The sequence below is a fragment of the Patagioenas fasciata genome, chromosome 6 (genome assembly GCF_037038585.1).
Source record: "Patagioenas fasciata isolate bPatFas1 chromosome 6, bPatFas1.hap1, whole genome shotgun sequence".
NCBI classification, from domain to species: Eukaryota; Metazoa; Chordata; class Aves; order Columbiformes; family Columbidae; genus Patagioenas; species Patagioenas fasciata.
In genome coordinates this window covers 16,969,085-16,991,758 of record NC_092525.1, presented here as the reverse complement: position 1 = coordinate 16,991,758, position 22,674 = coordinate 16,969,085, and the positions used below count along the sequence as shown (strand labels likewise).

The following is a 22,674-nucleotide window of genomic DNA, read 5'->3' as shown; positions in this document are numbered from 1 at the left end:
GTCCCTGATGTGTTTGCCAGAACTGGATCAGTGCTCACAGTCACAAAGTCTCCTATTCTAGCATGAATACAGTCACTGAGGGGAAAATCCCTCGATACAGCAGTCGTGTGCAAAGCTGTTACACATTGCTGAATCTCAGGGTACATCTACTCTTTAGCAGTCACACTAACGACTTAAAATATTTAGTGCAGTCACAGTTTATAAATAAGGGCAATCTCTTACCCTGGCAGTCAGTTCTAATAGTTAGTAAGCCTTGACAGGTCTGCAGGAATACCAGTGTTCTTGAAAATATTTATGTCTTCTTAATGTTCAAAAGAAATAAATGAGGCAAAGCAATTATCACATTATCTTTTCACTTCTTTGTTTTTTAAACATTGTGATAAATTTATTGTCCTTGAAATATCCCTGTCTCTGGCTAGTCACGTGTGCAGGAGTTTTTCTTCCTCAGTTTTCCATATTCTTAGCACAGATTGGATGGTCTTACATATTCAGCAGTCACTGTAGCTGCTCTGTCAGTACTGCGTGTTTTATTTACAGCTGACCATTTTCATTTCATAAAAAAACAAAACCAAAACAAACAAAAAAACCCAACCAACCAAAAACCAACAAACATTTTCTCTTCAGATTGCTCCAGAGGATTGTCTTCAAATCTAGGCACAGTTTCAATTTGTACTTCAAAGCTAAAATAGTTAAATCATTCATGTTTTAATCTGAATCTGAAATCTTGAATTCTGCCATCACTCTTTTTTACCCATTAAATTCTTTCTTACTGTGTAAATCTGGCCTGTGACGCACCTTAGGTTTTGTGGCATGAGTATTACCATGTTCTGCAGTTGTCGCTGGATACATGTGATTTATTTTGTATCATCTAGCTTTTGAACTTGGATATTCTTAATAGCTTTCCGCAGGCTTTAATTATACCTGCTGTGAATATACACATATTACCTACCTGGGATTTGAATCAACTTGTTTGATAAAGACACGGGGTGTTTGGGCTGGTTTCAGAAATAGGTGCTGCACTGGTTCGGTTGCTGTTAAACTAAATGTTAGTTGTTAAACTCAAATGTGAAGAAGCCCGTCAACTGAGCCAGAGCAGAGTCCTCAGGGGTGCAGAGCCCAACGGAGCTCCCTTAGGGGGTGCAAGGAAAGAGTAAATGGCAGCAATATCCTGAAATACCACAGTGACTCGGAGATGCTGAGTGACCACACACTGTTCTAACACAGGGAGAGCTGAAGACCAGTCTCATTCTTACTTTTCATTCTTTGATAAAAATGCATTCACTTTTGCAACAGAAAAGTAATAATATCTAGTTTTTCTGTGAATGTACATGAACCGTTAATTGCAGGGGTATCACAAAAAACCATTCTGAAATATAGCTGAATTGCTGAAGACACTGCGGTAATTCTTGAAGTGCAGTTAAATAATGTGACTGCAATTTCCTAGTTACATTTCTACCACAAGCAACTGATGTGAGGGCATGACTATTTCCAGCATATCAGCAAAGATGTATTTTCCGTCATCTATTATTATAATAGTGAAGATGGTGGAACTTTTCCAGATTTAAGTTTCCCTAGTACTTAGTCAAGACAAGTAACACAACTAACTCGTCAGCTGAAGAAAAGAAAAAAAGTGTTCTTGTCCTTCATACAAATAATGACCCTGGGAAGCTTTCATGGCTGTAAAGCAACATCATTTGTACATTTTCCTCTCTCTGGCTTCCCACAGGAAGATAAAGAAGAGGTATGGGGAACTGTAAAAAAGTGAATTATTTTGTGGATAGTATTAACATAATTTCAATTGTAACACATTAAACAAAACATAATTAAGCTCTACTCGCTTTTCGGATAATTAGGAGACACGATCTCAAGTCAAAAGTTAAAATACAATTTGAAAATGCGGGTGTGTTCTCATATAGATTTAGACTGAAGACAATTTCTAACAACAAGGTAATTTAATTTCCCAGCAATGCTCACTTTTGCATCCTCAGAGCCCAGATAAGCTGTTTTCTTTTCTGATCTCTTTTGGGTTTTCTTGCAATTAATTTACACATGTCTCTTCACAAAACTGTTTCTAAATAATTAAAGGGAGCATCTGAAATTATTAACAAGCTACATTTCAAATCCCCTGTATCATCCTTCACCTTCAGTTATAATAAGCAAACAATTTCTTAATTAATCATCAATTAAAATAAACATCTTTATTGTCCTAAGTCATTTAGAAAGATGTGCATTTGGAACAAAAAGAAAAGTCTGGGATGGCTTACTGCATTGTGTAACCGCTCCATGAGAAATACCACAGATCAGCAATTAAGATCCTTATAGTTAATATTCTTGATACGTATGGATTGACAAATGAACTGGAAATACTTCTGTATAACTCTCAGCTTTGGATTAGTCCAACCTACAGCTTTCCATCCTTTGTGTTAATTCCCAGCAGGCTTATTAATACTGGGTAAAGAGATGGTTATTCTTTGAGTGACCCGATGTAGGTGCTGACAGCTGGAAAATGCCACCTCGGCTGGATGGGATCTGCTGAGACCTTCACCTCAGTCAAAATAACACCCCGATCCTTTTAGCATTGGGCTATGTTCCTGTGAGGGTTTGGGGTGTGGGGTTTTGAGGTGGATGGGGGTTATTTTTGTTTTGTTTTTAATGCAACTTTCAGAGACTGTCTTAAAAGCTCATCTTGCCCTTCTAGGAAGACTTGCACACTTTTATTTCCCCCAGGATTCCTGGCTCCAATTAATTCAGTTGATGTGTCTGGTGTGGGAGCAGTTTTCCACTAATGAGATGCACAATGCCAGTGTCTCCTGGTTGGCAGAACAATATGTGCTAAAGCTCTTTGGTTTGGATCTGCTTTAAGCCCACACCCCAATAAGCTCTTTTGCAGCAGAATCTCCTCTATTTTACCAGGCATCAGAAATATCTTCATTTATTACTTTGCTTCTCCATTTCTTTATAGCCAGCTTGTCATCCTTCATACTGACCTAACGTTCCCCAGTGCTGCACCCCTCTATGTCTGTTTAATTGTCCATCTGGAACAGATCCATCATTAATGGTCCACATTGCTCTGCCATGGCTCCCTCTGCCCAGAGCCCCCTCTGCCATAGGCAGAGACTTTATATTCTTTTCAAGCAGACTTTTAAGAGCAAGGTTATTTTAAAATTCCATCTCTCTAGATGATAATTGACTGTTCTTGCACTGTCAGCATGAATAATTGCTGATATTCCTTTTCCCAGTTATTTTAATGGTTTTTACCATGTATTTTCTCTTGGGAAACAACTCACCGTGTTTTTCTGTCCCCTACCTGGTTAGTCTTGAGGAAAATGGTCTGACACAACACAGTTACATTTATCTCTTCCCCTTGTTCTTGCAATTGGTCTGGTTAATAATACTTCTATTTTTCCTATTAGTGACCTTTTTGTTCTTGGACTTGTAAGAAAAAATGACCTCTTAAATGGAGCAGAATTAAATGGGATATGATTTAGGTTTTTTACAACATATTTCACTTCCATGGTGTATTCACAAATGCCAGATTAGTTCTTTCGAAAGCGTATTGAATTTTGAAGCAATAGCTAGCCTAGGGGCTAAAAAGAAGAAGAAGAAAAAAAAACGATATAACAGAAAACCTCATAAAATCAGACTCCTGAAATAAAAGCCTGTTGTCATCATTATGTCAAAAATGGAACTGCTGTTTCTTCCTGTCATACAGCAAATAGTTTTATTTTAAGCTTTTAACATTTGGAAGTCTCATGTCACAATATTGGGATTCTAGGCTCAAGATAGAGAAAATAAAGAATTCCAAAAGAGCCAGATGTCTGATACAGGCACCCCTGATAAACCAGCTCTGGAAATGCCAGACGGGAGGGAGCAGCAAGAGCACACAGAGAGCTCAGAGGTACCACCAGAAACTCCACATGCACCACGGCTCCAAGGTGGAGCACTTGTGTGTTTCTCAGAAAATGGGTTTGCACACCTTGGTTACACTGCACTAGGAAATGCCTGTGGTGCACTGGAAAAATGCTGTTGCACTATTGTTCGCTTTAAGTTGTGTATACATCACTACTGTAAGAAACACCACACACACTCAGGGATCGCTGCATGTGAAACCACTTTAATGTCTTGAATACATTGCACCTTGTAAGAATCAGTATGTATTAATAGCTGTATTTGCTCGAATGTTAGCACTGAGGGGATTAATCAAACGGGCTGGGAAGATACCTGTTCTTTGCTGGTGGGCTATGGTGCTACCTCCAGAACTGCACCAAATGCAGAAGGATTAAAATACCCGTTGTGTGAATGTAATTATTAATATATTCTTCAAGGACAAACCACATGGCAAATGCTTCTACAAAGCTCTGTTTCTAGTGTTACTACAAAAAACAGTCAGTGTAGAGTAAACCTCTGAAAGGTTTCTCCTTAAGACTAAAAGCATCTCTTTAAAATATTGTAGCATTTTACAATTTAATAATGTGTCTTGGGGGTTGGTGGTCCATTTCAAATAGTTTCTCTAAATATTACATTGCTTTATTGACTTCCCTCTGCAAAATCACTGGAATACCTTTAACAGCAAATGTCAGGGTACAGAGATCTTCATAGTGTCTCCCTTTGTGTAAGTTCCATCCTAGATATATTTCTCCTAACCATTTTCTTCATCACTTATACTACTAATTATTGATTTTCTCCTAATATATCTCACTTTTTAACCCATGTTATTTTCAGTGTATACCGTGTTACTGACTAGAACAGCAAACCAGTTGTGCAGGGCAGTCTTTGAAGGTCAGGATTTGCTGAACTCTCCTTGATAAGTTTATGAAATCTGAATAATTTTATTTTAGAAAAAAAACCAAACTCTTTAGAGACAAAGTAATTTTAAATAAATATAGCTAAGGGACATTTAGATCTAGGAATCACTTTGTGGATGAATGAGGAATACTTAGTCTGGAAATAAGAAGTAAATGTTTATTCTAAATTGTTATTTATTTCTACTGGCAGCTTGCATTTTTGTGACCTTCACTCAGTCAAAAATGTTTACCCAGCCTTGATGTATCTTGCAAGTTCCATCTGTTTTGTCCACATTTTCAGAATGAACACATCACCATAATTTTTACAAGTATTTATGTAGGACTAATTAGAATTTTTGGGTGATGACTCAGCATGATTAAACACTGCCCGTATGGTGTGGTTTGGGTGTGTTGTCACATTCACGATGAGAGGCTGTGTAATGTTTTTCGCTGCAGTTTGCAGTGGGTCCGGTTGCCCATGTTTCCTCTCTGTTGCTCTGTCCCTCAGGATGCCTATGGACACCCCGGCAGTGAGATGCGGATAGGGGAGCTCCGTCCGTCCATCCCAGAGACTCCACTCTACCCACCCAAACTTGTTCTTCTGGGTAAAGAGAAGAAAGGTACTCACTTGACTTACAGCCTTCTAGATGAAATCGTATGTAATAGTGTACACAAACACATTACTTAAGATGTTCTACACTTCATTCCTACTTTTAAAACATATTACATGCATATTTGTGCAGATATATATAGATACATCTCTATAGTATCAATTCTAAAATGTATTTTTCTGGAGTTCAGATTTCAAATACCACCACCTAAGAACATTTGCTGTGTTTTGTTTCAGAATCTACAGATGAGTCTGAAGCAGATAAGATCCATTGTCTGAATAACAGCGTTTCCTCAGGCACTTACTCAGACTATTCCCCTTCCCAGGCTTCCTCAGGGTCCTCCAACGCGCACGTTAAAATGGGCTCCTTGCAGACAACGGCTAAAGAAGCAGTGAATAACTCTTTGTGGGGAAACAGGTGTGATCGTCTTTCTTAACACAGTTTCTGCTTGCCTATTGTCTTATGTTGTCAGATGCATTCAAAATGATTGTATGCTGTTGAGGCATTTGGTTAAAAAAACACGATGTTTTTACCCTAGTTTTGCAGAGATGTTCTAACTATTCACAGACTAGGCTGTGCAGAGTTGGCCACCCATTCATACTCTATAAATGTCAGTAATTCTACAGCAGGTTTTTCAACTATGTGCCACAACCACGCACTAAAAGTGCCTAATAATCAAGCTGCAATTCCTGTGTGAGGTCCTGAGCTACAGCTGGCTGTAGTTCAGCATCACTAGAGGAGCGTGCGTCTCCCATGTTACCGCTGTCCTGAGCCTCAGTCTGCTCTGGATCTCCGAGAACATCACAGTTCTTTGAAAGCTGTAATTTGGGCTGGCCATCCACAACCAGAAAACACTCTTGTACCATACCTGGAACAGCCTGCCCTGTCTGTTCCTGCCATAAATCACATCATGTCGTTCCATCCTAAATGTAGTTCCATCCACAGGCTCTTCCCCATTAAAGAGAGGCTGGAGCCTGCTCCCTGGAGATGCATAAAATCTTGGTGGTGAGAACATGCACAAACTGAATCTGGTATTTTTGTTTAAAAAAAGAGTAATGTAAGTGTAAAAAAATCCTCCTGCCTGACTTCTTAGTTTCTCTGTGTATGTATTTACAGGATCTGTGTTCCAGGGCAATAAAACCGCCACAGCCATTCATGCTGAACCAGCGGCACAGGGTGCACACCTCACAGCATCATCCCAAAGCCAGAGTAGAGATGGGAGAAAGTTAAATTGCTTTATAATTGCATCTCTCTGATGGCTGCTTGTGTGCTCTAATAGAGGGCATTTTATCTTGTTTCCTTTCCTTTTGTTTTTTTGCAGGCTGGCACAGTCCTTCCCGCAGCCCCTCGAAACAAAGCCATTGCTGAGCCAGCGGGAATCGGCTCCGGCCGGGAACCTGCCGCCGCGCACGGACAGGCGCCCGCTCAGCGACGCCTTCGCCGACAGCTGGAACGACAGCTCGCACTACGACAACACCGGCTTCGTGGGCGAGGAGAGCGCGGTGGAGAACGCCGGCACCAACCCCCTCCTGAGCACCAAATCCAGAAGCACATCGGCGCACGGGCGCAGGCCGCTGATCAGGCAGGACAGGATAGTTGGCATTCCCCTGGAGCTGGAGCAGCCCACGCTCAGAAACACACACGAATCTGAAGTGCCTCCTCCCAATCCTTGGCAAAATTGGACCCGAACCCCTAGTCCTTTTGAAGACAGGACAGCTTTTCCTTCCAAACTGGAAAGCACCCCCACCACCAGCCCTTTGCCTGAGCGGAAAGATCATGTCAAAGAGTCTCCTGAAATGACTAGCACTTTCACTCCAGGAATAGCGTGGGAATATCATGATTCGAATGCTAACAGAAGCCTCACAAATGTCTTTTCCCATATCCACTGTCGCCCGGATCCTTCCAAAAGCGTTATTTCAATCAGCAAGAGTACAGAACGGCTGTCTCCGATGATGAGGGATTTAAAAACTAACAAATTTAAGAAGTCGCAAAGTATCGATGAGATAGACATTGGTACGTACAAAGTGTATAATATACCCTTAGAAAACTATGCATCTGGTAACGATACTGTAGGAGCCCACGAGAGGGTGGACAAGCTGCTGGGCGCGGAGCACGGCATGCTGAGCATGTCCCGCAGCCAGTCCGTCCCCATGCTGGACGACGAGCTGCTGACCTACGGCAGCGTCAAGGTGCAGCCGCAGCAGAAGTCGTCCGTCACCAAGAAAGTCTACCAGTTCGACCAAAGCTTCAACCCACAGGGAGCGGTGGAGGTGACGGCGGAGAAGAGGATACCACCGCCTTTCCAGCTCAACCCTGAGTACATTCCCCAGCAGAGTAAAAACCTGCCGCAGGAGCTGGTCAGCCCCAGGGCGTACCGCGGCTATCCCCCCGTGGAGCACATGTTCTCCTTCTCCCAGCCTTCCGTCAACGAGGAGACGGTCGGTGTCCCCTTTGCGAGCCAGGGCTCTCGGCCGGGGTTCTTGAGGAGGGCGGATTCTTTGGCCAGCTCCACCGAGATGTCCATGTTCAGGAGAGTCAGTGAGCCCCACGAGCTGCCGCCCAGCGACAGGTACGGCCGGGCTCCATACCGGGGGGCCGTGGAGCGCCAGAGCAGCATCTCGGTCCCCGAGTCTCAGTTCCTCAAGAGGAACGGCAGGTACGAAGACGAGCATCTTTCCTACCAAGAAGTGAAAGCTCAGACTGGAAGCTTTCCAGTTAAAAACCTTACACAAAGGAGGCCATTGTCTGCAAGAAGCTACAGTACAGAGAGTTACGGCACGTCCCAAACCAGGCCGGTTTCAGCGAGGCCAACAATGGCAGCTCTGCTGGAAAAGATTCCGTCAGACTATAACTTGGGTAACTATGGCGACAAGCCTTCCGATAACAGTGATATAAAGACAAGGCCTACCCCTGTGAAGGGAAATGAGAGCTGTGCTAAAATGCCCGCTGACTGGAGACAACAGCTACTTAGACATATAGAAGCTAGAAGGTTAGACAGGGTATGTTTGGCATTTCTCTGCAATTAATGCCTTTAGTTGTGTGTTTCGCTATATCAAACTATGTGCACGTGCAGTGGTAACCACCAGAATTCCCAGTAATGAAATTCCTGTGTTGATGTCAGAGGAACTGACCCCAGAGGGGTCTGGGAGTCAATGAGTGATAAAGAGTCTCTGCATGAGCAACGCACCACGGTGCACGGTACTCATGTAGTAACTGCTGCAGCACTGCCTGCAATAATAAAACCCACGAAAATCTCTCCTTATCAACAGATGTGAACGTGCTGCTGAAGTCCACCCCTTCAGTAACGATTTGAGAGCTTTAAAAGATGCTGGGTACATCTTTGCAGTAAAAGGAAATAAAGAAAAACATCACAGATAAAAAGTAAAATAATGCATTTTAGCTTTCATATCACTGTTAGTGGAGGGGATTTAAAGGTATCTCCTAACTACGAAAAATGTCACTGGGTATACACTGCCACTGTTTTTCACAAGCAATATGATTATTACTCCTTTTAGCAGTAGGACGTTATGCTTATTTACCTTTTAATACAAAACAATGCAAGTACTATAGTGCATGATTCCGAAAAGGATCTTGACTATTTAATGACCTACTTCATAAATTGGATTTGCTTCATGACCTGAAGTAGTTGTGAAAAATTACTGTCATGAAATGCATAAGTTAGTTTCAAAATGTGTCCATATACCTGTTTTATGCTAGCTACTAATGAGTTTGGTGTTAATATATATTCACTACCTTCCAGTTGCTCAGATGTGATACATATTAAAATATCATTAAGGATCAAGTGGGCATATTTTAAAAACTGGTTTGAAGGCTGAAGCTTTCTCCTTGCTTGAGCTATTTTCCTTGTGTTGTGTAAAACTGGCTGGAAAATAGATAACACCCAGGCAAAATAGTGCACCCCAGGCAGAGACATTTCTGGTGGGAATAAATGCTTCCCAGATGTTGGTTGTTTCAGAAATATCTTTACACTTAGTTTACAATGCGTATTTGCTTAAGAAATGCTTTATCTCATGGGAAGCTGGGTTTATCTAGTTAAGTTGAGTTCAGAGGAAGTGCTACAGGGGACAGTGAGGGAGTTTTGCCCTCCCCGGAGGTGCAGAGCTGCCCCGCGTAGGGTTTTCCACTGCCTTTGATGCTCTCGTACACTAGATACACATCTTCTGGCCCACCCGTGGTTGCGCAGGTGTACCAAAATTTGGCCGTATTTGCAAAATAAAGACTGTTATATACTGCAATTTTCAAACTAAGATAACAACATATTTCATCTGCCGTCAGCGTTGAAGTCTTTTATGGTATCCGTTTTATGTATAACTAGCAATGTATTTGCTTCCATGTGACCCAGTGCATGCATCAAAAAGCTATTTATTCTCGGTACTGTTTGTTTGCTTAAACTAAAACTTTGTGAAATTAACCATATATATGTGTGATATTTAATTCGATGAGCATGTGTGTTCATATCTGTCACGTGGTTGTTTCCTCTACTCAGACCGCTGCTTACAAACACAACACAGTTAGCCTTGGCATGCTGCACTCTGGAGGGTTTCCAGCCATGCATGCCGGCAGAAGCATGACTTTAAACTTGCAGCCTAAATCTAAATTTGAAAACCAAATGCTTCAAGAGCTACCTCTACCGAAAGTAAGTATGGGATAGCCAGCCTATACCAGCGTTACAAAATAAATTAATAATACTCCTTGCTTTTTCCTGGTTTAGCTTTTGCCTATTATTCATGCTTATACTCTATACAATCCAAAAAGCAAAGATGATAGCAACACAGTTTTCCTGCTCAAGATCTTGCTTTTTGGATGAAGTAGCTCCCGTGGCTGTCATTACTGCTTCCCGCTCTTGTGTTACAGACCGATGCGATCATTTTCTCAATGACTTAAGCTGTGCACAGAAATGGAGAACGTGTTTTGTTTTGTGACTGTTTGATCTTAGAAAAATCAATGCAGAACTGTTTAATGTGCATTTAAATAGGCTCCCAAACACAGGCGATTTAACATATGAATATTAATTGGGTATGCTGGAATAGCTGATATTTTTGAGCACATGCCTATCACACCTAGATGAATTTTAAACTTTTGTTAAATGATGGCTATAGAAAGAAAATAATTTTCTCATTTTTCTTACTGTTTATTTTACAGCAATTAACAATATATTGTTGATACATACACAATTATATCCAAACGTTTGGTGGGAAGAGCAGATATGAGAAGCCAGAGAGGGACATTGCTGCAGTGTTTTCAGAGTGTCAGACGGGAGATGCTGAGATGTCAGTGGTAGCACTGTCAGGGTTCTAGAAGGGCCCATCATCATTAAGGGTCTGCATTAGCATCAGTAGCTGTTGGCACAAATTAGCAGCATCTCTGCAAGTAATTAAAGGGAAACAGAGCAGAGATCCAGGCACTGAAATGTGATCAGCTGTGCTGTTAATTGCTGGCCTGGCCTTAGGTGGGGTTTAGATTGTACTGGCCGAAAGCTAAGCAGAGCTTGGCTTTCCAAGCCAAGCTGTAACAGGTTAAGCACGCACCCAGGTCATTGTCAGGTTTTTTTCTGCTGTACTGTCCATGCACTGGTAGCTCCATTTGCGCCTCCCATCCAGCTGGGTTTACACAGTCCCAGTCTCAGTGTCTGCTTCCCTGTTGTTCAGTTGATGACGTCCAGGTCAAGTCTCACCATAGATGTGTGTGTGTGGGCACAGACAGCTTCTCAATGTTGGTCGTACTGGGTTTTTTTCTGTCAAAGAATTTGTTTGTTTACTTGGGTATATGCTAATTCTTGTCACAAGTCCTTCAGAGAAGTCCATTTGACATAAACTCCAAATAATGGTACTATTTTTCTGTAATACACACATTGAGGAATATCTTATTATATATCACTTTAAGAATTTTAGGCTGTAGATGAATATGGATACTAATACATGGATACCTGAGGAAATTCATGAAATTCTTTAGGGTGACATGTTTTGAGATGTGTTCCTGTGTGAATTATTCCACTTTATATTTCACCAGCATTTCATTGCTACATAACCATATGAAATGTGATGCTGAAGTGCATGGAGGGGTGCGTTCTCTTACTGTACTGTTTGGAAAGCAGTGAAAAATTATTGTTGAACATATAATATGAATGTTTAGTATTGTTGAATTTTATTCCTTCACATGTTCTGAAGAATTTGCATTTCTTAATGAATCCAGGTCACAGCAGCTTGAAATTTACCTCTTCCCTCTTTGTTGTGGCCTGGATTCAAGAGAGTAATGAGTGAGGTCTAATTGTCCAGTGGAAGATCAGGAAATCAAATATAGCAATTACTCATTTTGAGAAAGTTTATTACATTGATTCTTCTCCGCGTATAAAATGTTCAAACTGCTGCTTTTCATTTTTTACCTAGAATTCATAGCTATGTAGCTTGTTTGTAGTCTGTCAGAACTCTGTAAATGAATAATATTGCAAGTAGACAAATGCATTTTACTGAAGGTGATGAAAAGAAAAAGCCGTTATCACAGAAATTTCCTATTTATTGAGAAATCAGAAAGCACCCTCTAGGTTTTTTCTTTTTCCATTTTGAGTGCACACTCCTCTCTGCCGGTTAGTCAGTCGCTGATCAAAAGGGCCCAGTGACAAAAGAACCACTTTTCAGAAGAATGCTTTCAATTTTTGGCATCCATCTCACAGTTCTTTTAAAAGTTTATGGGTTGTTACAGTGTACAGCCCCAGCTCCCTTAGGAATAATCAGCGTATTCCCAGGTACGCAAGGGAGGAAAAGCAGCCGTTCCCTCGCTAATCCCCATCTCTGCAATCGTCATTTTTCATGTTTAGCAGCTGTTTGCTGCCCTGCTCTCGGGTGATGCACCCCCCAGCTGGGTGCGGGTTACATGCAGCAAATGGGGCAGAATGGCTGATTTTTGGGTTGGCAGGTGCTGCTTGGGACACTGGGACCCATGCCTGTCGGGCTCGGAGGGGAAACCCACTGAGGGGGGCATTTTTTGTGTGTGCGAAGAAAACTCTACAGGAAGGTCTTGTAGTTTCAACAGGGGAAATGTTTTTCTAGTGGTCTTTAACATAAGGAAAATCACATCTTTCCTGATTTTTCTGGAAGACTTCTTGAATGATGAGAGAATTATAATGAAACTTTTCTTTGATTTTAAATCATTAGGGTTGAAATTTCTACTTAACCTCTGAAGTGTATAATTTACAGCACAATTTACTTCTGTTTACTTTTAAAGATTTTTAAGCTTGCATTTAAAAAGTTCTTAATTAACCACTTACCAGCTTTGATATTTCAAGGCAATGGTTTCATTTGCTCTTCAGTCATCTAAAGGAGTGTTTTGACTTTTTTTATAATCTAAACTGGAGAAGAAATTGCTTGAATGACTGAGGGGAAGAACAGACTTTTTTTTTCTTTGCAGATTGCCATTAATCCGAGCTGAATAAGCAGTTAAATGATCAAGAACTACATAACGCTGCATGCTGTCAGTGGCAGTACAATGGTGGCATTTGGGAAAGTCTGACCCAAAAAGCCATCCCCCTTTTAGCAAAATTTCCAGCTACAGTAAAGAAATACAGAGAGACAGAGAACAGAAAACCAGGATGGGACAGAAAAAGTACACCTGTCCTCCAAAGTACTGAAAACAGGAGTAAAATAACCAGGGGGAGAAGGGACAAAGAGGAAACATGTATGAAAGGAGAGAGAATTGGAAAATAATAACAAAAGTATCAAACTTGTCTGGGAAACTTTAAATGTGTGTTATGTCTATTCCTATTCAGGAAAGCATTTAATTACTGGGTAATATTGTAGGTAGGATGTCCTGTGAACTTAGAACAAAAGCTCCCATAGCCCAGGGAGAAGCACACAGTGATACACAGAGCACAGCTTGAGGTGACAGGACAAGGTCAATATTGCCATTAAGGGATATTTTCTGAAGGTAGTATAAGCAAATGATTTAATCTTGGTGGCAAATACTTCATAAAAAAGGTATTGATGCTCAAATGACCAGTAAGAAAGTTCCAACTCTAATGATTAATGGAAGACTGCACATTTAAATGTGGAGCTTTGCCAAAATTGGTGTCTCTGAAAATACGTTAAATTAATTCTCTTTTCTCTCATCATTCAGTATTCTCATTATTTCTCTCATATGTCTTTCTCCTGCTTGCAGACAGTCCCACAACAATATGATTACGTGTTAACGAAATACCATATAAATGTGAAAGGCGTTCCATTTTAGCCGTAGCGCGTTATGGTTTAACTGGGTTGATTGCTGAACTAACTATGGAAGAGGCGTTTTGCTGGGGTGTGACAGTGACTAAAGGTGCCCTACGTTTCCGCACAGACCCCGTCGCAGCAGAGCAGCGTCCTGGACAACGGGCAGGAGGAGCTGAGCGGCAGCGGGCAGTGGAACCCCTACCCGCTGGGCCGGCGGGACGTGCCACCCGACACCGTCACCAAGAAGGTAAGTGGGACAGGGCAGAGCTCGGCCCCTGACCCTGCACATCACTGCGAGGAGAGCAGGGGCCCAGGTTTGGGAAACACTTGTCTTTGTTTTGAAGTTTAAAGCAATAATCAGGATGAAGTGAGGATGGTGTTTCCACGCCTGCTACGCATTTTTGTGATTATTTATGCAGATGCCAGTAGTTAGATCCTCCTGACAGGAGGCTTGGCAGATCTATTCCTGCCCCGATCAGGCAGCCACCAGCTCCCTCTTCTCCTGAAAAGTCTTCATTCTGATATTTCAATTTCATTCTTCAGCTGATGGCAAAAAATAAAAGTGTTGAGATGGAGCCCAGCCCGGTGTCTGGGCAGCCACAGACGCTTTGGCAGAGACATCCCAGCCACACATCATTTGCTCATAAACTTGCCAGAAGGGGATCTCATTTCTAGTACCTTGTGGCGGTAGAGATTAAATTCGAGTGCTTGGAGCTGGGCTGGCTCTGTGCAAACTCTGGCTGCTCTGGTCATCAGCTGAGAAACTGCCCTTTTTAAATCCCCTGATCATAAAGCTGGAGAATGGAGATCCTGACAAAATAACTGTGTTTGCCATCAGCTTTAGAAGGTGGAGCCGCACATGTAAGCAGTGATAATTACATTGGCTGTAGGGGGATCGGTCCTGCTCATTCCTGAAGGACAGTGCTCCGAGAGAATAAAACTGGTGTGAAAGCCGTAATGTGCATACTCATAATTTCAGTAGCATAATTGTTAGCACTGATGAGGCAGAGATCTCCCTTCTGGCTTCACATCCTTGTATCCAAGGCAGTTTGGGAAGCAGTGGCCCACGCCTCTGTACAGAAATAGAGACAAGACAGACCCGAGCAGGAGAGATGCTGGAGATGGGACAGGAGAACAATAGGACCTTGGTGGAGGTGGCTCTGACAGCCACATCCCTCAACGGGTTTATTCATCCTCTGATGTGCAAAGAATTAGAATAAGACATTTAAGGAGAGTTATTGCCTATCTTCACTGGCATTTTGGGATAGAACCTGTGTTTATCCGTTCACACATTCTAACACAGTCCATGTCTTACATTTGTGCATCATCAGTGTTACTATAATAAGAAACTGCAGATTCTGTTTTATTCTGAATATTTCAGTATCTGGCTGCTCAGATGGGGTAAGTACAAACATTGCGTAACTGTACTGAAATCTGCTTAACTCAGTGGAGCAATCCATTGTTACAGCCCTTGTCAGCTACTTTAATTATACTGTAAACATTGGACACTGAGCTGAAAATAATTAACTTTCGTGGTGGATGTTAAATAAAATACAGAATACAAATGAAATCGGGGAAGCAGTCTGCATAGTAGAGATTTTTTTTCCACAGAACAAATAAATCCCATTTCCAAGCAAGGCAGCTTGGCAAAAGCCACAGTGTGAATACACAAGAAGGGGCGATATGATCTCTCCAAAGTCTCTGAACAAGACTGAGAAAATGAATTCTGAAAATTATTTACCTACCATCCTCCAGAGGTGGTTTGCAATGTGCTGGTGTGACAATGTTAATCTCCTCTCCATGGGAAGTCACCTGGAGTGTCTTGGTTTCCCAGCATCTGGGGATTATAACACAGCAGTTACTTGAAGGCAGACTCAGAACACCTTCTATAGAATTAAAGCTCAACGTAACAAACAAAAATGGTGTTAATATAAATTGAAGTATATGTTTTGTTTTTCCGGTAACACAATGGTACTTGTACTTTTATTTTAAGTATGATCATTTATATGATTGTCCTATAATTCATGGGCTGCTTCTCTTATGGAAAAGGTGGATATTGTAGTCTTAAAATGGAACAATTCCCTCGTTTATTAAAAGATTACAGTATTTATGCTTTCTGGAAGATGACTTTTTCTGGCATGTCAACAAGTCATCTGCATGCCTGACTGAATCAGTTGTATTCTGAGTGAGCTGCAAGAGCAGATGTATGGCAGGGGATCACCATAAGGGGACCTGGAAGTCACTCGTTGTGAGAAGGAGAGGTTGGAGGGCGAGAATGGAGATGGAAGATGAGCGGACATGGGGCTGGCCAGCCTGGGTGCAGGTGACGAACCGCTGAGAGGATGAGCAACACAGATTTGGGGACATGACCCCTTCTGCAGCTGCGGCAGGAGGGAGGCAGTTTTTCAGTGAAGAAGCACAAATTTTTTTGTGTTTCAAATAGCCATCTTCCTCTGAGGCAGCCGGTGCGCCTGCTGTGGGCTGCTGTGGTGGATGGTATCTGGGGCAAATAGCAGAATTTATAAACTTCTGCTTTTTTTGGGATCCTCTCATGATAAGTGACACAGAACATGAAGCACAGAACTGTCCTGCACATGGTCACTGCTCACCTTGCGTCTCCGTGGTGCAGGGTGACACAGATTCAGCGATCTGCTGTGGACTAGGAGTTAGCGAAGAGCTAAAAATCTGTCCTGAGCATTTTCCTTCCCATCTGATCGTGGCTGAGTTGAAGATCTTTCTGACCTTTAAAGTGAGATGTTCACAGCACAGACAGATTTCACTGGGTGGTTCTTGCAGTGTGTTTCTCAACGTCCATTAAGCACTTTCATGTCCACAGCTGACCTGTTTTTTAAGAAGAGTTTGGAGATTGAAGATTTGGGCACAAGGAGTTAGAGATTCGTCTGCCATCACTCACTTTGAGACTATCCCTCTTGTACTAAATGAAAAACCTTTGGTCATGTATTCTACCTAGTTCCTTTCTTCAAATGTAGTCAGCAAGACAATAAAAAGGAGCAGATCAGTTTTTTCTTGCAGGTACTTCATGTCTTGTTAGGATTCTGTATTCAGTGACATGAGTAGCTCCAACTGGATCTGTGTTAATGATGTGATCTATGGACTAATCTTGGAAATTCAGTAAGATGTATTTTTGCCATGGCAACAAGCAATTCATTCCAATGCCCTGGCTGCTAAAACTTACCAAGGGGTAAGAAGTATTTTGATATTTTGCTGTATTAAATCTAATCTTGTGTCAAATAGTCTAACAACTGGTGACTCTTCCACCAGGATCATTCAGTAGTACTGAGGATTAGACCATCTTGAGGAGACGTGGTTGTGTCATTGGGTGGTTGTAAACTTCACATGAACCATCATTTTAAGTAGGTCTGGTTTGTCCATAGAGACTGGTCGATATTGAGACATGCAGTTGTAATGCTCTTTCACATTCATTGATCACGCTTTTCGTACACAGTGCACAATACTGGCCAATATCTGGATTTGTGTTATAAATCTTAGTCCAAACTACCCTCAGAAAAAAACGAAACAACCAAACAAAACCAATCATTTCAGTATCTTTAGAGTGTGCTGTGATGCATAATCCACCCAACTTCAATTTATTGAATGTTTTCAATTCACAAAACATTCTAAGCAGAAGCACATATCATGACATGAAGAAAAAGAAATATTTTCTGTTTATGAAACATACTGAATACACCTGATTTCCTACAAACCTCCTGGGGTCACTGAATGCAATGGGCATTTCCTTGCTGCTGCCAACCCTGGTTGTTTCCAGCTGTGCTCAACAGGCAGAGCTCTGATGGGATTTAAGAGGCTTGCGTTTGCTTGGCTCTGTACGTCGCAATGATTGCTGCTCTGCAGCTCCTCGGGTTCCTGACCTAACGGGTTGCGTTGCCCACAGGCAGGTAGCCACATCCAGACGCTGATGGGCTCGCAGAGCCTGCAGCACCGCAGCCGCGAGCAGCCCTACGAGGGGAGCATGAACAAGGTGACCATCCAGCAGTACCAGCCCCCGCTGCCCATCCAGATCCCCTCGGCGCAGAGCTCCCGGCCCCCGCAAACAGGACGCTGCCTGATCCAAACCAAGGGCCAGAGGAGTACGGACGCCTATCAGGAACAGGTGAGAAAGTGGGTCCGTGAAATAACACTTGAACAAAAGCTTTTTGGTTGTTTTTTTGTTTGTTTGTTTGCTTGGTTTTGTTTTGTTTTGTTTTTTCTGGCTTGAGAGGTTCTCCTCCCCCTCTACTCTGCCCTGGTGAGACCGCATCTGGAATATTGTGTCCAGTTGTGGCCCCTCAGTTCCAGAAGGACAGGGAACTGCTGGAGAGAGTCCAGCGCAGGGCAGCGAAGATGCTGAAGGGAGTGGAGCATCTCCTGTGTGAGGAAAGGATGAGGGAGCTGGGGCTCTGGAGCTTGGAGAAGAGGAGACTGAGAGGCGACCTCATTAATGTTTATAAATATATAAAGAGTGAGTGTCACGACAATGGAGCCAGGCTCTTCTCAGTGACAACCAATGGTAAGACAAAGGGCAGTGGGTTCAAACTGGAACACAGGAGGTTCCATATAAATTTGAGGAGAAACTTCTTCTCAGTGAGGGTGACAGACACTGGACCAGGCTGCCCAGGGAGGTTGTGGAGTCTCCTACTCTGGAGACATTCAAAACCCACCTGGACACATTCCTGTGTAACCTCATCTGGGTGTTCCTGCTCCGGCGGTGGAATTGGACTGGATGAGCTTTTGAGGTCCCTTCCAATCCCTGTCATTCTGTGATTCTGTGATTGTGTAGAGCAGGCGGAGAGAACCTGGGGCAGTCACTGCGGGCAGATGCTGCTCCCTCCTCTTCCCAGTGCCAGGGACTGGGACCATTTTATTCTTGGATTGACCAAGCAACACAATTAGGCATTGAAGTTCCTGAACACAGTTGACATGACTGGCTCACACCAAATTAATTAGCAATTTCTGCCAGTACCCTAGTTCAGTGCTAACAGCACAGCATGTTTGAGAAGATGCTGATGTGCTGAGATTTGTATTGGCTGCCCCAGTTCAGCTCAGAACAGCCAGTGCCCCCAGTCTCACCAGTGAGTGCTGAGGAGATTCTTCATTACTTGGTCCTATCCCTGTTATGTTTGACTTAATGACTGCAATAACTGTGTGAGGCACCTGACCTGCAGAACAAGGCTCAGAATCACTAGTGAAACTCTCTCTGGTGTAGAGTGTTGGACGGTCCACATGAGGAGCCGCCTGGATTACATCTCTGAGTATCTCAACGCGATTGAGAAGCAATTGCTTGTGTGGCTGGAGCACGTGCTCAGGCTGCCTCCCAGAGTGTGTGTTAGGCTGCACTGAACTCATTTTGATTTTATGTTCAATTACCCAACGCCATTTAGAGCCATTCTGACTAAAAGATGCAATCCAGCACTACATCCTGGAGTAAGGCACTTCTAAAAGCCTGACCCTGGGCTGAAGATCTTTGATCTTTTTTCCTGGGTTTGTCCCAGCATAGTGCCTGGGGCAGGGTTTGAAAATAATAATAAAAAAATAATAATAGAAGTGCACAAGATGAAGCCTCACTGACAAATTCACCCTAAGGTTTAAGTGAAAAGTTTGGCCAATGTGAACTGCTCCTTCCAAAGTCTAAAGGATTTGGGTTTTTTTCTCCTTGAAAATAAAATTTTGAAGTCTATGAAAAAGTGCGTGCAGTACTGTGAGTATTATGGTATCATTGAAGAACCCTATAATCATGGAAAAACTTTCAGTTTATAGTAGTATTCCCTTGACTTCTACTGTATTGTGCAATGCAGCTTTTGAGAGGGTCGGCTCATTTGGTTAGTGCTAAAATGGGATATATGCAAAGAAGATGCCATTGTTTAGAAAGACTGTAATGTTGGCATTGACATATCTTGCCATATCTTTTTAACCTAGTTTTGTGTGAGAATAGAGAAGAATCCCGGCCTTGGTTTTAGTATCAGTGGTGGAATAAGCGGACAAGGAAATCCATTCAAACCTTCTGATAAGGTGAGTTATAAATTTCTCTCTAAATGGTCCTTACTTTAGAATGCTACATAGTGAAGACATAGATAACATGAGTCAAATTTTTATGTACTTCTGTTCCAATAATTTAAAGAATTTTTCCCATATTTGACTTGCTGTTCTTTTTAGTGGAGTGGTGTTCACTTTTTTTTTTTTCTAGTTAATGAAGTCGAGAGAATCAAACCAGAAATAACATGAGTGTCTGTCTTATATTCCATGTGTAAGCTGATTTTTCAGACTATTTGCTAGAGAATCATCTCTCTCACTTTTTTCTTTTAAGAGTCAATATGGCAAGCAGTCTTCTGCTCTTTAATGTTAATTAAACATCTCACCATTATCACCAGGGAGACTCAGTGTTCATTCTGGGAAATACATGTTTAAGAGGCTGATAAATCTCTTTAAGCTAAAAGGAAGGTTGATAAAAATACCACATCTGGTGACTGGCAGCTACACAGGACTTCAGGATTAGGAAATGGATGCTTAACCTGTGAATTTATCTGTTCTGTGTGGTAAAATTGACTGGAGCTTGTTGAAAAACAAGTACTATGGGTACAGTTCTGTTAAACATATTCTTATCATTTATATTCTTTGATCAAACTGGATTCAGTTTTAAGAGACAGTCATCACTTCCATGAATATTGAGAATGTTTGGCAGATTATGAAATTAAAACTATCCTTTATTACTTAAGAATTTTTTCCCCTTTCAAAGTCGTTCACTCCTCAGACACTGAATTAAGTGGGTCCTACAGACCATTCCACTGAATATCTCAAGGGCTGCATATCAACATTGCTTTTAGAAATTGTTTCAATGTTGGTTTTTTTCTTTTCCTGAAGGAAGTAAACAAAGATTACTGTATAGATTATGGTACACATTATTCTAATAAATTAATGCTTGCTCTATTTTAATTATCCTCCCGATAACCCTGTTACTCTTACCCTATTTAAATTGAATGTTGTTCTGTGACGTGGAATCTTAGTTTCAAATGACCCACAATTATATTTGTCTCAGGCAACAACTAGCTGAACGTCACGGGGAGCTGCTACAAGCCCACACTCATGTTTAATTACAAACAGATTAATAAAAAGAGTTTAGTGTTTAGGCCATTGCCAGAGTTCTAGAGCCCCCAGTTAGGGAGACGCCTGTATTTTGGGAGCCAGTTCTTGGTGATAGCATCCTAACCTCTGTTACTTCTGACTTATAGGGTATCTTTGTTACTAGGGTTCAGCCTGACGGGCCAGCGTCCAGCCTGCTCCAGCCTGGCGACAAGATCCTCCAGGTAGGGTCGGCTTTAACCGCCTTGTGGCTTAACTCAGCCTATGCGTCTTACCAATACAATTAGATCATTTTTGGTAAATGTTAACCATGAGTTTTGTTTTTATGGTACTTTAATATTGATTTATAACAGGGTTAGTTGCAGTATTCTTGCAAGCTGGGCTCGGAATAAAACCTTTTGCAAACAACTGGGATGTGGAAAAAGAGGTGCTGGGGTGTGATGTCCAACAGCCCCTGGCACCAGCTGGAAGCTGAGCTTAGCACAGGGATGCTGAATAAGGACCAGCCCACTGGTTCTGGCCCTGCAGAAAAGGGTTAATTAAACTCTAAAATTAAAAAAATCCTTACATCATATCCAGCTTTTTCACACTAGCAGCACAAGATGAAGGGAGGAAGGAGCTCTACAGGCAGCTTCACAAGCACAAGTATATGACAAAGAGGGACGCGTTTATAATTTTCTCCTTTGCAGCTGATGTGACTCTGGTGTAAGGAGCTCTGTAATCACTTTTTTTGGACAGAATTGTAACTGGCAACATTTTTGCCTCTCTTTTGCTGCCTCAGCATTTTTAACGCACTTACACAAAAAACAGCCACTCCTGGTCCAGGGAAGCGCCTGCATCATTTACAGAGAAATCTCAGCTTTTGTTTCTGTTACAAGTATTTTCTGTATTCCAATGAACTTTTTAAATAGACAGGCTATTCCTGAACATACCTCTGAAAATTCCTCATTCACAGAAAAAAACAGTTTGTCCAAGCAGAAAAGGGTTTTCTACCTTGTCCTGCAAGGTGCTTTCTTCTTTGTGTTGTTAAGTCTGGAAAATAAGTTCCCACTGGCAGCAAATAGGGTTACTTTGACAAAAGGAAGGGAGCAGTTACCGTTGCCTGAAAGGCTTGTAACAGTTTTTAAAGCTATTGTTGTGTCAGATTATTTCTCCTTTGGGGCACAGGCCACTGGGATTTCTCATGTTTCAGCACCTTTTCCTAAAATAGAAGCATTTATGTATATTTAAATAATCACATTTAAGGTACAGATGTATATTTTTTTAGGTAGCAAATTTGACTCTCATAATTTATTCATCACTGTCTTGATGAAGTTTGTTTGGCTTTGCATCCCAATCATTCTCGTAGGATGTGGCTCAGTCTCAGCAGTGTCTTGTTTGTCACTGCCAGGACATCATTCTCAATTCTCTGGCAAGCACATTTTCCTTTTATTTGCAATTACTTCTACCCATCCATAATACCCATTACCAGGTGCTGATTTATATTGTGGCGGGGAAAAGGGCACTCACTAATCTCATGAAGGAATTAACAGAGAATAAAAGCATAACTGTGATGAAGGGTGGTTTACTTCTCAAATATAAGCAAAGCCTTTAGCTGAAGTATCCAGATCCACAAGAAGATGTTATCAGACCAGGGCTCCAAGGGGAACATTTTGAAACATTTTCATGGAAGAATTAGCTTAGCAGGATGTTTTGAGGAGAAGCAGTAACTTTTATTTTGCATTTATGTGTCTCCCCAAGCAGTATTGGTAAAAGAGGGAGGGAAGACTTAAAAATTAAAGGGCTTGACATTCCCTGTTAATTGTCACTCTGGGCTGGGTGTCCTTTAATTATTTAACTTAATTAATCCTTTAATGCAGTGAGAGGGCATGTGGAACCTTTCCTGCAAGCACTGGGTCTGGGTGAGCATCAGGGTGGGTTTGTGGTGGCCAAGGAGACATCCAGGTATTATATCAATATGATGGT

At 41.9% G+C, this 22,674-nt stretch overlaps 1 protein-coding gene across 1 annotated transcript in view; it reads left to right on the top strand.

The window, feature by feature from the left end:
* The window catches only part of LRRC7 (leucine rich repeat containing 7), a 136,536-nt gene that overhangs the window by 106,871 nt on the left and 6,991 nt on the right, over positions 1 to 22,674 (top strand). Inside the window, 8 exon segments of the mRNA XM_065842604.2 lie at positions 5,293 to 5,404; positions 5,632 to 5,812; positions 6,717 to 8,394; positions 9,903 to 10,052; positions 13,742 to 13,861; positions 17,528 to 17,746; positions 19,549 to 19,641; positions 20,859 to 20,933. Of these exon segments, the coding sequence (XP_065698676.2) occupies positions 5,293 to 5,404; positions 5,632 to 5,812; positions 6,717 to 8,394; positions 9,903 to 10,052; positions 13,742 to 13,861; positions 17,528 to 17,746; positions 19,549 to 19,641; positions 20,859 to 20,933 (2,628 nt within the window).